The 19,398-nt window shown below is 38.0% G+C and overlaps 3 protein-coding genes across 5 annotated transcripts; all 3 read left to right on the top strand.

The window, feature by feature from the left end:
• The first annotated feature begins 68 nt into the window (after positions 1–68).
• Positions 69–5,743, top strand: LOC121856945 (TM2 domain-containing protein 3-like). Of its 3 annotated transcripts, none has more exons than XR_006087084.1 (7): positions 69–355; positions 1,011–1,156; positions 1,578–1,727; positions 1,986–2,107; positions 2,890–3,033; positions 3,320–3,506; positions 4,219–5,743. XR_006087084.1 is itself a non-coding variant. In XM_042352733.1 (7 exons), exons 1-6 carry the CDS (start codon positions 292–294, stop codon positions 3,453–3,455), a joined length of 762 nt encoding a protein of 253 aa, XP_042208667.1. In that variant the 5' UTR covers positions 69–291; the 3' UTR covers positions 3,456–3,461; positions 4,219–5,743. The 3 variants fall into 3 exon arrangements, 2 of the variants coding, with proteins under 2 accessions (XP_042208667.1, XP_042208666.1); XM_042352733.1 differs by having other exon boundaries at positions 3,320–3,461; XM_042352732.1 differs by lacking the exon at positions 4,219–5,743 and having other exon boundaries at positions 3,320–3,605.
• Positions 5,744–11,870: 6,127 nt separating this feature from the next.
• On the top strand, positions 11,871–14,941 carry LOC121856974 (myb-like protein X). Its single transcript, XM_042352764.1, has 4 exons — positions 11,871–13,443; positions 13,817–14,065; positions 14,353–14,616; positions 14,862–14,941. The coding sequence occupies exons 1-4, from the start codon at positions 11,979–11,981 to the stop codon at positions 14,939–14,941; spliced, it is 2,058 nt and encodes a 685-aa protein (XP_042208698.1). The 5' UTR covers positions 11,871–11,978.
• Positions 14,942–16,843: 1,902 nt separating this feature from the next.
• Positions 16,844–17,785, top strand: LOC121856973 (putative uncharacterized protein DDB_G0275629; the record flags this gene model as incomplete). The annotated part of the gene is made up of 2 exons (XM_042352763.1): positions 16,844–16,912; positions 17,717–17,785. Coding segments are annotated over 2 exons (138 nt in total), but the record flags the coding sequence as incomplete, so codon positions are not given.
• Positions 17,786–19,398: the final 1,613 nt, after the last annotated feature.

The following is a 19,398-nucleotide window of genomic DNA, read 5'->3' as shown; positions in this document are numbered from 1 at the left end:
TAGTGGTAGTAATAGTAGTAGCAGTAGTATAAGTAGAAGTTGTAGTAGTGGAACGAATAAATTTATATTAACTACCGCCGCTGGAAACTAAACTGTTAGTAAGCGACCTTAACAGTGTGACAATAACAACAACACGGCAATAATTATTAACCTCGACAATCACAGTGACTTAACGACACAAGACTAGTTAAAAGTGAGGTGTTTTAGGCAGTAATTAGGGGGGACTGAAGGAAGTAAGAGTAATGGAATGACCGACTGGCAGCCAATGAAGTTAATATCCTATCCATATACATGATGACAGAAGCTTCAACGCTGGTCAAGTGGGGATGTCTCCTATTTTGTGTTATATTTACGGGTAAGTTTTCAGGAAATACTTGCTTCTGATATATATAGTTGTTGTTTAAGTACTAGTAAAATTTTATTTCCGGTCATCTCTGTATTTAGATAATCAAAGTATGTGATTTCCGACAGATATGAAGGTCCAAATCGTTCAAAACACACCAAAAACCATGGGAAAATATAGTTTGGACATCTACCTTAACATAACCTAACCTAATTCCTAAGATTTCACTGATAATCGAAGCAAAAATAATATCCAAGTACTTTAGATGTTGAGAAGTATGTTTTAGTAATAGTCTGGGACACCGACTTGCGAGAAGGAGCAACTTTAGGAAAATTTTATATAAAGGAAAATTACGTGACAAGAGTAGTTCAGCCTCTACACAAGAAGTGCGTTACAGAGACGTGACTGACCGCCCAAGAAGCTAACGGACCAATCAGTGGTGAAGAAAATAGATTAAAGTAAACTAGAGGAAATTTCTCCATAGAAGATAAAAGCTTTCTTACCTCAAGATACTGACAAAAAATGCACGAGAAATATTATGTGAAATTTCACATTTACAATTTATTTATTATTATGATCAGTGGTGATTCCTTTCATATATTTTTTTTTTAGATACGTACTGCCTCATTTTCTAATATCATTAATAAGATCATTTTAAATGTTTCAGGATGTGTGTCAGATTCCCCACAAAGAGACCACAACAAACCACAGGCACTGGAGAGTAACAAGAACACAACACTGCCAGGCAAAGTCCCAACAGGAACCACATCATCCACCTCCCGACCACCGCCAACCACGCCTGAAAACTGTTCAGTGTGTACAAGATTAAGTGTACCATACACTAGTGTGATCTGTCCATCAGTAAACTATTCAGTGTATACAATTTTTTTTAGTATAATGTACAGTACAGAAATTTAATTCAGAAAACTATTCAATGTGAAGAAGAATAGCACACTTTTATATACTTGCAGAAGGTCCAAAAATGAATCAAAGAAGTTTGGTTTTCTTTTACAGGATTTGCCATATTTTTTCAGTTTCAGTTTCTTATACAACTGTATAATGGAATTACAGGTAGCTAAACCACAATTTGTGATGGGGTTACATTCCTGAAAACCCCATCACAAGTCGAAATATCATAAATTGAGTTCATTATAACATGGGGCTCATTGGGTTATCTTATGCTCAATAGATTAATTGGTACCCAGTAATAAGATTTAATTGTAAATGCTCACAGGATCTCACTTTCCGCGACGCCCGTGACTGCCCAAGTAAATTGAATTGTCACGAGCTAGGAAGAGAGTGTCTTGATTGCACTTTTAACTGCAGCTGTGTCTATGGTCAGGAGATCAATGTTACCTGCAGACCAAAAAAAGATGATTGTGAGGTAAGTTTTCAGCACTGCACTAATTGTATTTTGCAGTTTAAAATTTAACTCACCATTAATAGACTCTATCTGTGTGTTAAAGTGATCATTGAAGTTGGCCTAAGAAATTATTTTTTTTTTTAATTTACCATTGTAGCTGTAGCTCTGAATATTAGTCATAACATTTAAAATATTTTGACGTTATTCTTTTAACACATACTGTATGCAATTTTCTTATGTGATATTGTTTTTTGTTATAGGAGTATACTTTTCTTTTAGGGCAAGAAAGAGTTTACACTGTCATTGGTGTGCAGATATTGCTACCAGACTGCCTCCTGGGAACACACTTGCCTTGGAACTGATCAATGCCTGGCTGTTACGTCTCCGAGAGAAACCTTTACGTGAGTTGCCTGATAAAATACTGTATTGTACCTAAGTGCTTGAATGTGTGTTTGTGTGCTGGTGAACTGTATGAAGTAGTGTATGTACAGTTCTTCACTTGGAGAAAATTCCTGAGTTTTCTCCTGAGATTGTACCAGAACACTGTGAATGAGAAGAGGCATAGTGTGTGTTTACCTATTCTTCACATAGGAGAGTTCTGGGGAATGTGAAACAACCTGCTGATATTTTTACCCATACAGTACTGTATTGAAGATTCAGAATTTATACAGCAGGTACACTAAAACAGCCTGGTGGAGATCAGGTGGGAGAAACCAAGGAAGGAGCACAACACTTGGATGCCATTGAGTAAAGATTCATGTACGGACAGCTATTTGAATTTTCATTTGGACTATCTTTAGGATAAGTGAGGATCATGTTTTGGATAGGGAAAAATAGAATTTGTGGAGATCGAATGTTTGGATAGTGAGGGATCCTGTAGTAAATATGGCAGAGGTTAAATTGATAGTGGAAACTTACTTTAATGCAATATAGAATAATGAATAATGTAAAAATCTTACATTCTTGGATTTTAGATAAATTTGAAAGTAGTTTCTGGGAAATTAATTTGGTTTTACCCACAGTGTACTGTTACAATAAATGTTATTTTGTGGATTATGATCTCCTTCCCCCCCCCCCCTCTCAAAGATGTGTGGATTTCAACCCCCTTGAAAAATCACAAATACTAGAGGTTGATGAATAGGTATACATTTAGATGTGAGATATAAATGACCTTTTTTTTCAGCTCCAACTGTACAGTGAAAAGTAATGTGTTGTGCCTTGGTAACCGGATATTTCCAAAGAAGTTACCATGTAATTGGACATCTGGGTACAAGTGGTCCACTGCATTGTTGCTGTCTATTACACTTGGAGGCTTTGGAGCAGACAGGTAATAAGGCAAAGGAAATATTAATCAAAATATATCAGTAATTACCAGGAAAAGATTCTCATTCCAGCCTTTCCTAAATGAACTTTCAGTGTTAATGTTAGTAGTTGGTAAGCAGAGTTGGGCTAGGGTTAGGTTGAGCTTTGATTGGGTTTATGTATTTAAGTTGGATGTGGTTTGGTTAGTTTATAACTAGACAAAGATTGAAATATAGATGGACAACATTAACCCATATTTACTCATTAAAAACTAAAATGTGTGAATCTCCTTATCCTTTGATTAATTGCAGATTTTACCTGGGACATTGGCAAGAAGGAATAGGAAAGCTGTTTAGTTTTGGTGGCCTGGGAGTTTGGACCATCATTGATGTCATCCTCATCGCCATCCGCTACTTGGGGCCAGCCGATGGTTCATTATATATATAAGACAATGTAATGTGATTTAAAGATGATGAAATGTTTGTAACCCATGCATGTGTGAGTATAGTAAATCTTACAAACAGTGATGATGATGATAATAATATACCAATAGAGACTACCTTACAGTTTTGTAATCATAAATTTGAATTGCCCTTATACCTTGCAGTTTGTTTCTCATTTTACAATTTCTCTTATCCCACAGCAAAGTGTTAGTCAAGGGGTATTTTCATCATCTATACAGTCTGTCTGTGGGGCTTTCTGAGTGTGTGTGTATTAACCCAAAATTTGTCATTATAGTTAGTGGTACAGTTTTGGTTACAGGCTTTTGTTGCTGTGTTTGTCATTTAGTATTACCCCGATGGATATCTCAGATATGATTTTTTAATCATATTCACCCCTTAAGTACAGAAGCTAAGCCAGAAAATTATGAGGTAAACCCTCTTGCCTAAGTAAACAAGATAAAAATAACTTCAACATGTCTTCCTCAAGTTTATATTTTGATTTGTCATCTCAGTTGCAAAAGATGCCTGGTAAATTCAAGTACAGTACAGTACAGTACAGTACAAGACAAAATTCCCAAGCCCAGATCAGTATAAAGCCTGATAGGCATTATTATATTCACTTGGGAGATGTTGTGAATTATGCCTTGTGTGGCTGGTTTTTTTTTGCAGTTTAGTAATTGAATGTCAGTTTGCTAAATTTAGTAATTGATGATATATGAAAAATTCATCCAGAGATTCATTGCTGACAATCCAAATTTCTCCTACAGAAGGATGTCATCATACAACTCACCAGTGGAATATTTCCAAAATGAAAAATTCTTGATGGAAATAAAATAGCAGCGATATACAAATCAGAAATATGAAAATAATGCCATGTCAGACATGTTAACAACAGCTAATACCAATGGTCTCTTGTGTTTACAATAATATATTAAATTGTGATGCATTGACAAGAAAATTATGGGAGTCAGAAGTATTGAAAAAAATAACATGAGGAAAGTTTGAAATGTTCCCAGCAGTACCAGTAAAGACTGATATGTATAAAACACTAGCATCAGAAAAAAGAAAATGCTTGCAATGACACTATTATTTGTAGTGAATTGCTTTTGCACCCTTTTTTTTATACTTGTAGTTACAAATGTGTGGGTCTCTTGATTCTCACAGACAAATAGTGCGTACAAAAGGCTGGTCAAAAGTACTCTTGGTCAGTCATTCAGGATTGATATTCATAGAGATGGATGACACAGCTAGAAATGATGTGACAGTTTTATGATTTATGTTAATTTCAGTATAATAATTACTGTATACATGAAACTTAGTGATTGTCTGACTTTGATTTCCTGTTGGCTCTGTCAGACTGGATGGTGTACCTGCCATTAAAGAACATGACATAGGGATTTAATGGTAGTACATTATGTCTACAGGTCACTCGCTCACTTCCATTCCTTAGTTATCAAATGGGATTACATAATTTAATCCGAGCACATTTACAGTTTGGTGCAATATGGGGTGGTGTTAATGGGTGAACTAGTTTCAAAATCATAAATTGTATAATCTGCTGTGCATTACTGGATGAATTGCAAATATGCTGTATAATTTTACATTTTCTTTGCACAAGAGAGTCATCAGTTGTAAAGATAGTGCAGTATTGGTTGTCTCGTGTGTGTGTGTGTGTGTGTGCGTGTGTGTGAAGAATGCTAACCATTTACTGCAAAAATTTAGTTCAGGGAGAGTGGATGGGAGGTAGATGTTAGACCAAAGGAGCCACCTGCAGTGTGGAAAGCTTTGAGTGGAAACATCTGCATTATACACAAACTATTTCATTAATTTTAGTACTGATCTTTAGAATTCATTACTAAGGAAGATCATACAAATCTATAAGGAGTATAGAGCGTGTTATTCTTTCCAACCCCAAGTAAAAGTTGTGTTACCCCTCAGCCAGTGTTAACCAAGAGTATTGTTATTAACCATTTGTGTGTGTGTTCCTCATTCACCTCGTCTTATAATTCTGAATGGATAAGTTGTAAATTTAGTACAGTAGTTATTACCATTACCTCTCTGATATGTGTTTATTCTTGTTTGTTCATTCATAAAGACTGGTTGAGGGGTCTGCCACAAATTTTGCCTGTATTTTTGTCACAGCTGACACCATTTATGTTGAATTGATGTATATTTCATTATGTTAAATTATTACAAAGAATGAGTATTGTAAACTGACTTGTATAGCACATTTTTATATGAAGATGTATGTACTGAATATAGTTGTATGTTTACGCTTTTGTATATATGTATATCATAAAAAAATCGTTTTTTTTCCTTCATCAGAATATTTATAAGAACTGATGTACTGTACTGTACCGTAAATTACGGAGTCAACTGTACACTAAAGATGTGGACAGCCGCACAGAACCTCCACTAGTGACCCCTGCCAGGCATGGGATGAAATAAAACAAACAGTTTAATAAATTTAAAAATCAAAATTAAGATAATATAAAATACTACCGGTACTTTAAAAATAACATGTGGTTAAGTACCCCCAATGCAGTTAAAAATTCTCCTCATCGCCAAAGTTCACTAGTGTAGGTTCTGTGCAGCTGTTCACTACCTTAGTACTAGAGTATTCAGTTGTGGACAAACTCAAAATATGGTCAATGGAAACCAATCATTTATATAAACCGATCCCCAGTTCTTAGACACAGGGTGAGTTTTGGACAGAACTCATGCAAAGAAGCTTGGCCTTTGATCCTTAATCGCATCCCAAAGTTGGAGATCAAAATCATTTTCACATTCTAAATTGTTCAAACACAAGAGATATGTATGTACAGTATATATTAATGAGTACAGTACTTGGGAAAATATGTACATACAGTATTAGAATAGTTGATTGGGGTAACCAAGTTATGGTAAAAAATACACAACTACGTAACAGTAGAGGTGGTAAGAGTGTCAGTCACTAGTGATGATGTAACAAAACTATGTCGTCACGAATGTTGGTGAACACATCCTCATAAACATACAGCGTCACAGGTATACACCCTCACACCAGCCTCACCACCCTCACGTCTTCACACTACCCTCAAGCCCTCATACCAGCCTCACGCCCTCACATCAGCCTCACCACCCTCACGTCTTCACACTACCCTCACACCCTCACACGGCCACACATCTTCACTTCCTAACAAAATCACACCTTCATAAATTACTTCACAGTCACAAAATTTCACACCCACACAAGACCTCTACATCCTGAAAGAACTTTGCACCACCAAAGATCCTCACACCATCACGCCTCATACCATATCATAGCTTCATACCCTCACACATAACTTCATGCCCTCATACAACCTCACATCACCATGCCTCATACCCTCTCGTAACCAAATACCCTCACACATAACTTCACGCCCTCATACAACCTCACATCACGTACATCCTAACTCATTCCTCACAACTTTCCATCTTCAGAGCCTCTGAACCTCACAATCACTCACAGCCTTTCATCCTCACACAACTAAATCACGAAGTCAAAGCCTCACACCCTCACAAACATATACCGTCACACCAGCCTCACACACCCTCACACTGTGTCCAGACAGCTATTTTCGTTTGTAAAAAGAGAAACAACATAAACCTTTTTTTTTATCCACTCAATATTTTTTGCCCCATTTGTCCCCGCTATAATCCGCTACTGTACCGGCCATGTTGTATTCTTGTGTGATGAAGGCTTAGTACAGTGTACTGTATCCACACCGTCCCTAACAGGCAGTCATGTCTATGGGAACCCACTTTCACAAGCACGTGACAGAGCAGTGTTGTCGGGAGATAAAAAAGGCCGCCATAGCATTCCTCCGCCGATAACTAACAATAGTTGCCTTTTCAGTCAAGTGTGGCAAAGAGATAACACACTCTCATAAAAGTCTTTGCGGTAATAGCAGTTGCACATAAACACAAACTATATTACACCACTTTTGACATTTATCACAACATGGATCCACACCTGTGATAACTTCTTTCGACACCTGGTCTAACAACAATGGCTCTGGCCTGAATGGCCTCACCAACAGTGATGCACTTCTGCCCAAACCACCGCGACGCCAGCTTCCACCACGGTGCTCTTGATTGTTGCACTTCAGGTTTTGGTACAATGAAGTTACTGTCCGTTCTGGTCTTGGAAGCAATTATTCTTGTTTCGCTACCCATTGCCAACTATGCCTCCGCCGTTACTCCTAAGAAGGTATGACTTTGAAACCCAGTCTTAGAGAGGCACTATATTGTGCTACATCTTAGGTATAACAGTATATTAATGGTCTTAACAGCTGGAGCATCTTGAGAACACAAATAACAACAACAACAACATTTACTGTGGAAGAATAAAATCCATCTACCGAACTCTCAATTATACGGAATGATTCTTTTCTACTGAACAAATTCAACTCAGCAAAATTATTACTGTATTATCATTATTTTTGGTAGGTAACACGAGATGATTATTGGCCCTTTCTACACGTGGGTGTCTTACATCATGTATGGTTATCGTTAAGTGACACTCCCTCACCGTAAGTACGAATCATTATCAGATGTTGTTACTGTCTGTGTAAAAACGAAGGATGACGTTAGGGCCGGATTAAGCAAGGGCGGATCCAGGGTTGGGTCCTGGAGGTCCGGACCCCCCCCCCCCCTTCCCTTTTCATCAGAAGATTCCAATACTTTTTCTTTAAGGCAGTATTGTACTCAGGTATTTTTGTACAGTCAAGGGTAATTACAATTGACAGAATATCTTCTAATATCAAGTGCATATGGCTTCAAAATGCCCATGATATTGGTCAGATTTCGAATTTTTTGGGGGAAGGGGGGCTTACAGCGCCCCCCAAAACCCACCAGCAGTGTGGGCTCACTTTGTTCGCCATGTTCTCCCACTAAAAGCTTCTTTTGATATTCCTGGATCCGCCCCATGTTCAGCCATGTTGAGACCCTAAGCTATGTTATCCTGGGAGGCCACCAGGCCATTACCACTTAAAGTATTATTATTATTTTTAAATATTTTCCAAAGATAAAGTAGATGAGAAATTATACTACCTGGCGATACCCACAGTACCTAAATTATACGCGCGCGTATGTGTGTAAAAAATTTTTATATTAATTTTATCAATGATACATGTAACAGCATTATAAGATAATTTTGTATGATAAATTGCGAAGATTATCATTTGAAATGAACATAATACCTAATGGCGTCAACAGAACCAATAAAAAAATGTACTTCGTTCATATTAAGGGAATAATTAGATGGGTCTTCAAGAAGCGGAATTGACCCACGAAATTGGAAATGGTACGACTTCTTATTGGTGCTTTTAAGGAGTACGTACACACACACACCTCAATCTATATCTATAGTACAGTTTATCTAGCTTATACCTCAATCCGGCACTGGACGTGAAGATGAGGCACCCAAGCTTATCAGCTTATTTTACTATATATCTTGCTGGTACAAACAATGACTCTCGACATTTGCAAGTTTTTTCCTTAAAGCTTGATGGAAAAAAAAATATTAATGAAACTGCCCAAGGAAAGCACAATAATATATATCTTGTAGATCCACAATGAAAACGTGGATAGGATAAATCTTAATAAAATCACACAGGGAAAAGGGAAACAATGGAGCACCTTAGCTTTCGTCTTTATTCAAGACATCTTCAGAGGCAACTGAATTACAGGGACGGAGGGAGGCTGAAATACACAGGGTGACCTTATTAAACATGAAGTTAGGTCATAATCATGGCATCCACTAATCCCCACACCAACACCAACACACACGCAGAGGAGCTTAAGAGAACGGGCGACGTGACTAGTCAAGTTAAGTCAGGTTAAAAAATATGGGACCCAATAATCATCTATCCTACATCTAGCTCCAAGGTTTTCAAAGCATTTTTACCCTTGGGCCACTGACAAATAAATTTATGTAACATATTATCATTTTGTACTGACCATCACTAAGGTTTATAGAATTTAATTCCCTAATCAAACTAGCTTCAACCAGAAATCTTTTTGTGACACATGATGATTTGAACACTTCTAAGCTTTTTTCCCAATTAATGGGATGATTATTATTCCTAACATGAACGAACAGGGCACTGCTTTCAGATGCTGTTCTGATATTGTACCTGTGTTGTTTGATTCTGAGTTGCAATGCTTTCCCAGTTTGTCCTACATAATTTCCATTACAGTTCCATTTTTGTATTTGTTTGTGGTTTATTATAATTATCATTTTATTTGAATTGTATTATAGTTTTTATTTATTATTATTATTATTATTATTATTATTATTATTATTATTATTATTATTATTATTATTATTATTATTATTATATTTTCGTCCCCCCTCCCCCCGGGCCCCGATATGAGTCAGTGACCTGTGCCCGGGTGACCTAATCCCCTTAACAAAATTATATACAGTATATATCACTGATAATAGTGCAGTAGCAAGTACTGTCAAACAGATGAATTTAGAATGTGGCAATGCCCCCAAGTCGGCAGGTAAAAAGAGAACGAATTAGCGGTTATCGTGTCAACATAGATGGTCGGCAGAGTGAGAAAAGAGGGAAGCGGCCGGAGTGGACCAGTGTCGGCATGTCAAAGTGAAAAGAATAGCATTGGATGATAACATCAATTGCTGTTAGAAAACCGCCACCAATAAACTCACGACTTCGTGATTTACTTCTATGCCGATCACAAACTCGAAGATAAAGATGATCTCGGTCTTGGACAGAGCACCAATATTATTTCCACCACTGAGTAACCTGATGTAAGTCGGTGACATAACGCTTTCTTCCTCAGTTAGTTCACTGTGTGGAAGTGTAGGGAATTAGTGGCTAGTAATTTAGGTTCACTGTCTTTTGTGAGACTGGGCAAGAATAAGACAAAAGATAAACAGAGTGTCGCAAAAGTGATTTATGTTAGGTATACTGTATACAAATAGGATACCGTTAGTTACAGGAGTAGTGTACAACAGCGTCTGACACCAGAGGAGGAAGCTCTGCTCGACGGAAATACCACGGTCATCCCATTGGTTCAGGTGCTAGCTGCTGACGAAGAGTGCTTAATACAATAATTGCTGCGTAGAAAGGATGCGTGCCCGAGCAGAGGGTTAATACGATAATGACGAGGTAAGAGTAGAGGTGTACTGGCAGGCTGCTCAAATGGGATTACGAAAACATGGGCCATATATCACCAGGTTGATGACACCTGAGTAACTGACGAGACTCCAGACATTACTGAACATTTCTCACCTCAGAAGTTATCAAGCTGACGAGAATGAGCTTATGTTAAAGTTGTTAACAGAGACCACATTGTTGGTGTAATTCAGTTCCCTGCAGGAGAGGTTCCAAAAGGACATGTCACGCTCTTTGTGTTTTTATCACCTGCAAAGGCCCTGACAGTTCTTAAGTGACCGCCACCAGCTTCACAAGTCGACTCCTTTAAGAGGACGGGGAGCATAAGTCCCTGATTGACACATCTGCCAGGTGTTGGGCGATTGTTTTTCCTAGCCATCAGATATTGAATGTATCAATATTATTTAAGGTATTCGGCCGAGTAGCAACTGTTTCTCACTGCCATAAAGCAACAGTTGAGGATGTCATTAAACGTCTTAGAGGTCACTAAAGATCGAGACTGACCTTTCATATTATAGCAGCGTTGGATGCTGAATCTAACTTAACCAAGAATATCCTCCTAAGTGCATTTGAAATCTTCAGCGTGTTGGGTGCGACGAGGAAGTTGAGAACTGCAGATGTTGTATTTATATTATGTTGGATCGTCTGTTGATATCTTAATGGATTCTCTGGACACTCGCTTGACCCGGCAGACTGTGAGCCAAGGCTGGGGCTGGCGTTCCTCAACAGATGAAGGGCCGTGCCAGAAGGTAGGAGGTCGGTGCCTAGTGGAGCCCCCTCAGACTTTACTGTGTCAGGACTCCCTCTGCCCTCCCCCTGCCCGCTGCTGCTGGTCTTCCACACACGGTAGGTTGGTTGTAAGTCAAATGGGTCCTTAGTTTTAATAGGTCTCAAACTAATCCAACCAAGACGCATAAGATTAGGCACCATTAGCTCAGAGGATCATTAGCACTGGGGACCATTAGGATTGGAGGTTATATAAACCATGGCCTAACTGTCCAGTTACCGGAAGGTCAATTGACACGACCCCTCCTGATTCATCTTTCTCCTGCCCGACTTCATTCTTTAAAGTTAATAATGTTGGCGATCATTTTGACAGAAAAGGGACGGTAGTTTGTTTAATTTACATACGAACGTACTTATGTTGTGACTAATGTTGTGTAATATGAATTTGCAAGTGACGATGAAACTTTTACTGATGAATTTACTTTCCATCACAACCAGAGAAAATTAGAAACCCAAGGTGGGAATTCGCCACTGTCAAGGATGGCGGGAAAAACTCTGCGCTGGGGAGGAAAACACGCCTTGGACCTGAGGGTAAAAAGTTGGGGAGAGCCGAGAAGAAAACCCTCAGCAACATGAAGGGAGACGAAGGTGTACAAGACTCGACCATTAATACGGCAATTAACTCGATGGGCAGCAACGACCACGGCAGAGAACGTCAACGTCGGGAGGCACCAAGACCTACACTAACGTCAGCCACACGACGCAGCACTGAGGCAGAAAACCACAAACAAATGACAAAGGTAAATATTCGTAATGGAAAAATGGAAGAGAGAGAATACAAGAGAAGAAATTTCACACACACAGATGAAAGGGGTGAAAAGAGGAAGAAGATGAGAGTGAGACAGAAGGTCGGAAAAGGTAGTAAAAGTAGAGAGAACAGGAGAAAGAAGATGTTAAAAAGTAAATTGAAGAAGAAAGTAAAACAAGATAAATCGGAGAGTTACGAAGAGAAAGTTGATAACGAAAAACAACTAAAAACTGATGAGAAAAACAAAAGTAAGATTAAAACAGCATCGACGGACAGAAAAAACGTAAATAACAGCCAAAGGCGAAGAATGAGGACGAAACCAAATTCAAGGCTAGACAAAACGCACAAAGGAAAAGTTAAAAATAAAAGAAAACTCAAACCAAATGAGAATAAAGGCAAACAAAACACAAAGAGGAGGAAAAAGAATAAAAATAAGAGAGGAGGACATGGCTTAGCTGGCAATAAGCGTATAAACAAACACCAAAACAACAAAATCAACGATAAAACAAACTCCACCAAAGAAAATGGAGAGAATTTAAGGGGATACAATGTTAGAGTAAGGAATGAAAAGAACTTAACAATTAAACACGAAAATAAGAATAAGAAAATACGAAAAAACAAAGAAATCAGTGGGAAGAAGGGGAACGGCAAAGATGGAATGAAAAATAAAGAGAAAGAGAAGGAAGATGAAATAAAAAGGCGCCAAAAGGGCAACAGGAGGAAATATATGATAAATAGAAAAAGGAAGGATAATAAAATGAACACTGAAATGAAAGTAAATGAACGAGAGAATAAGAGAAGGAATACGAAGATAAACAAGAGCAAAGATGATGAAAGAGAGAGTAATAAGAAGAATACCAAGATAAGTAAGGAGATAGAAAATAACAGAGAAAAAAAGAATAATGCAAAGATAAACAAGAACAGAGAGGATAAACAAAACAAGAATAATAATGCAAAGATAAACAAGAATAGAAAATATAAACAAAAAAAGAAGAATGTAAAGATAAACAAGAACAGAGAAGATAAACAAAAGAAGCAAAATGCTAAGAGAAACAAGAAAACAGAAGATAAACAAAACAAGAAGAATGCAGATATAAACAAGAACACAAGAGATAAACAAAAGAAAGCAAAGATAAACAAAAACAGAACAAACGATCGAAGGAGTAAGAAAAAGAATGCGAAGTTGAACAAGGAAAAAGAAAATATACGAAAAACTAAGAAAAAAGACGATAAATTAACCAATAAAGGTGAAAAAGGCCGCAAGAGAAAGAATAAGAATAAGAAACTGAGCAATAAAGATGGAAATGAGGAAAAGACCAAAAATAAAACAAAATCTCACAAGAACAAGAAGGAAAACAATGCAAAGAAGAATGACAAGAAAAATGGAGAGAAATACGATAATCTTGAGAACCATAAGACAAACAAAAAAGAAAATAAGATAAAGAAGAATAAAGAAAATAATAAATTCACTTCTGATAAAAAGAATCAATATGGCGTTGAAATAGATAACGATAAGGAGAATAACAAGAAGCCGCGTAAAGGTAAGAATATGAGAATTAACAACAGGTATTTGAGACAGTGAAGCTATTGATATTTTGTACAATGAAATCCCAAGAACAACGTCATTTATCTGTTCAATAATAACACAATTATCTCCGACAGGTTGTAAAAACAATAAAAAATGCACTGTCCATAAAGGAAAGTGTAAGAGAAAGTGTGGGAAGAAGCAACGTGAGATCAAGGATGGTTGTAACAAGAAAGGTAAGAAGTGTAAGTGTTGCGCTTCACAGTGTAAGGCCAAGAAGTCGTGCAAGCGGCGTCACGGCCACTGTGTAGACTCCAAGAATGACTGCGACGGCAAAGCACTAAAGAAGGGGTGTAAAGGAAAGGGGTGTTTCTGCTGCATCGCCAGTAAGTGCACGCTGCTTTAATTATCCTCTTAATCTTATGGACTTTTGATAAACACACACACACACACAAACACACACACACACACACACACACACATGAGAGAGAGAAAATTTAAAAACAGCCCAGAGAATATGTCATGTTTATAAAAAAAATTGGATAGAAATAATGTGTATAGCAATATGCCTTTTTTTTTTACCATTTAACTGGGATTTATGATGAGTTTTACTATTTAGAAGTTGAAATTCTTTAAAAAGTAATTACTTATATATATAAGCTGATTTTTTTAGGTAATAAATGTCGGGGGCAAGAGAATGAAAAGTGTCTGCATCACGGAGGAACTTGCAAAAAGTCTTGCAAATCTGAGTACAGGTACCAGCATATCGAGGGAGGTTGTTCCGGAAAAGGCTGTGTATGCTGCGCTGCCATGGCTTGTCAGACCTTGCCCTCCTGCACTAGTTACGGCGGCTACTGTGTCACCCCGAGGGATATATGTTACGGAGAACTTTTTGATTACGGCTGCAAAGGCAAGAAATGCAAATGTTGCGTCAAAAGTGAGTTGACACCATTTAATTTCCTTCAAAAATTATATCCATTCACTTTTATTCTGTAGGACACACACACACACACAAAATACAATAATACTGAAGAGGATGCACAAGTATATCATATAAAAAATCATACAAGGAGTATTTTTGCCTTTGTATATTTTACGACCAAATTTATGATATGTTGGAATCTTGAAAACGGCTTTTGCTTCTAATACTAAATTTTAATAGAAAATTTCTTTATTCTTTAGGAAGTATCAAGTTGATAATCTACGAGTATGACAATCAGTTTCTGGACGCGCAACCCAACCAAATCTATTCCTTACCCTAATCTACCTAACCAAACCTTATCTCTCTTCTAACCAAACCTAACCCAACCTATCGTATATTTACTAATCCCTCACTCAACTAACCTGACATAACCCTCCATACCCCTAACCTAACATAACCCTACACACCTTACCTACCACTAACCTACCACTAACCTAACCTAACCTAACCTAGGCTCAGCACTAATGTCTCTTTTTTTTTTACAGAAAAATTGATTACGAAAGGCTCAACGACATCAACGACAACCACCACGACTACAACCACATCAACATCTACTACAACTACAACAACGACTACTACATCAACAACTACAACCACGTCATCAACTACAACCACATCAACGACTACTACATCTACTACAACTACCACGACTACAACAACCACATCAACAACTACATCTACAACGACTACCACCACATCAACAACTACTACAACAACTACCAGTTCGACTACAACCACAACATCTACTACAACTACCACGACTACAACAACCACATCAACAACTACAACAACCACAACTAGCACGACTACAACCACATCAACATCTACTACAACAACTACCACGACCACTACAACCACGTCAACAACAACTACAACTACAAGCACAACATCTACTACAACTACCACGACTACAACAACAACGACAACATCTACAACGACAACAACAACTTCAACCACATCAACGACATCTACAACAACAACATCTACAACTACAACAACCACAACTACAACTAGCACGACTACAACCACATCAACATCTACTACAACAACTACAACAACGACTACTACATCCACAACTACAACCACGTCAACAACTACAACCACATCAACGACTACTACATCTACTACAACCACAACGACTTCAACAACTACATCAACAACTACATCTACAACGACTACAACCTCGACTACAACTACAACCACAACATCAACAACATCTACTACAACTACAACAACCACATCTACAACAACTACAACCACATCAACAACTACAACAACCACATCAACAACTACATCTACAACGACTACAACAACCACATCAACAACTACATCTACAACGACTACAACAACCACATCAACAACTACATCTACAACGACTACAACAACCACATCAACAACTACATCTACAACAACTACAACCACATCAACAACTACTACAACAACTACAACCACAACATCTACCACAACTACAACAACCACGTCAACAACTACAACAACCACATCTACAACTACAACCACATCAACAACTACTACAACAACTACAACCACAACAACAACATCTACTACAACTACAACAACCACGTCAACAACTACAACAACCACATCTACAACAACTACAACCACATCAACGACTACTACATCTACTACAACCACAACGACTTCAACAACTACATCAACAACTACAACAACCACGTCAACAACTACAACAACCACATCTACAACAACTACAACCACATCAACAACTACTACAACAACTACAACCACATCTACAACAACTACAACTACCACTTCGACTACAACTACAACAACATCAACAACATCTACTACAACTACAACAACCACATCTACAACAACTACAACCACATCAACAACTACTACAACTACAACCACAACAACATCAACTACAACTACAACAACCACATCAACTACTACTACAACTACCACTTCGACTACAACTACAACCACATCAACAACATCTACTACAACTACAACCACATCAACAACTACTACATCTACTACAACCACAACGACTTCAACTACATCAACAACTACATCTACAACTACTACAACTACCACTTCGACTACAACTACAACCACATCAACAACATCTACTACAACTACAACAACCACATCTACAACAACTACAACCACATCAACAACTACTACAACTACCACTTCGACTACAACTACAACCACATCAACAACATCTACTACAACTACAACAACCACATCTACAACAACTACAACCACATCAACAACTACTACAACTACCACTTCGACTACAACTACAACAACATCAACAACATCTACTACAACTACAACAACCACATCTACAACAACTACAACCACATCAACAACTACTACAACAACTACAACCACAACAACATCTACTACAACTACAACAACCACGTCAACAACTACAACAACCACATCAACAACTACAACAACCACATCAACAACTACAACAACTACCACGACCACAACAACGACAACAACTACTACATCCACAACGACTACAACTACTACAACAACCACGTCAACAACCACAACAACCACATCAACATCTACAACTACGACAACAACCACAACAACCACAACTACCACGACCTCAACAACCACATCAACTACAACAACAACCACAACAACTAGCACGACTACAACCACATCAACATCTACTACAACAACTACAACGACTACTACATCCACAACTACAACCACGTCAACAACTACAACCACATCAACGACTACTACATCTACTACAACCACAACGACTTCAACAACTACATCAACAACTACATCTACAACGACTACAACAACCACGTCAACAACTACAACCACAACAACATCAACAACATCTACTACAACTACAACAACCACATCTACAACAACTACAACCACATCAACAACTACTACAACAACTACAACCACAACAACATCTACTACAACTACAACAACCACATCAACAACTACATCTACAACGACGACAACAACCACATCAACAACTACATCTACAACGACTACAACAACCACATCAACAACTACTACAACAACTACAACCACAACAACATCTACTACAACTACAACAACCACGTCAACAACTACAACAACCACATCTACAACAACTACAACCACATCAACAACTACTACAACAACTACAACCACATCAACAACTACTACAACTACCACTTCGACTACAACTACATCCACAACATCAACATCTACTACAACTACATCATCTACAACAACTACAACCACATCAACAACTACTACAACATCTACAACCACGTCAACAACTACAACAACCACATCTACAACAACTACAACCACATCAACAACTACTACAACAACTACAACCACATCAACAACTACTACAACTACCACTTCGACTACAACTACATCCACAACAACAACATCTACTACAACTACAACAACCACGTCAACAACTACAACCACATCAACAACTACTACAACAACTACAACCACATCAACGACTACTACATCTACTACAACCACAACGACTTCAACAACTACAACAACCACGTCAACAACTACAACAACCACATCTACAACAACTACAACCACATCAACAACTACTACAACAACTACAACCACATCAACGACTACTACATCTACTACAACCACAACGACTTCAACAACTACAACAACCACGTCAACAACTACAACAACCACATCTACAACAACTACAACCACATCAACGACTACTACATCTACTACAACCACAACGACTTCAACAACTACATCAACAACTACATCTACAACTACAACCTCTTCGACTACAACTACAACCACAACAACATCAACAACATCTACTACAACTACAACAACCACATCTACAACAACTACAACCACATCAACAACTACTACAACAACTACAACCACAACAACAACATCTACTACAACTACAACAACCACATCTACAACTACAACCACATCAACAACATCTACTACAACTACAACAACCACATCTACAACTACAACCACAACAACATCTACTACAACTACAACAACCACATCAACTACTACTACAGCTACCACTTCGACTACAACTACAATAAAATCAACAACATCTACTACAACTACAACAACCATATCTACAACAACTACAACCACATCAACAACTACTACAACAACTACAACTACAACGAGTACAACAACCACATCTACAACAACTACAACCACATCAACAACTACTACAACAACTACAACCACAACAACATCTACTACAACTACAACAACCACGTCAACAACTACAACAACCACATCAACAACTACAACAACCACATCAACAACTACAACAACTACCACGACCACAACAACGACAACAACTACTACATCCACAACGACAACTACTACAACAACCACGTCAACAACCACAACAACCACATCAACATCTACAACTACGACAACAACCACAACAACCACAACTACCACGACCTCAACAACCACATCAACTACAACATCAACAACCACAACAACTAGCACGACTACAACCACATCAACATCTACTACAACAACTACAACAACGACTACTACATCCACAACTACAACCACATCAACAACTACAACAACTACCACGACCACAACAACGACAACAACTACTACATCCACGACAACAACTACTACAACAACCACGTCAACAACCACAACAACCACATCAACATCTACAACTACGACAACAACCACAACAACCACAACTACCACGACCTCAACAACCAC

This window comes from Homarus americanus, unplaced genomic scaffold, assembly GCF_018991925.1.
Source record: "Homarus americanus isolate GMGI-L3 unplaced genomic scaffold, GMGI_Hamer_2.0 scaffold44060, whole genome shotgun sequence".
Taxonomy (NCBI): Eukaryota; Metazoa; Arthropoda; class Malacostraca; order Decapoda; family Nephropidae; genus Homarus; species Homarus americanus.
This window is presented reverse-complemented; position numbering and strand designations above follow the sequence as displayed.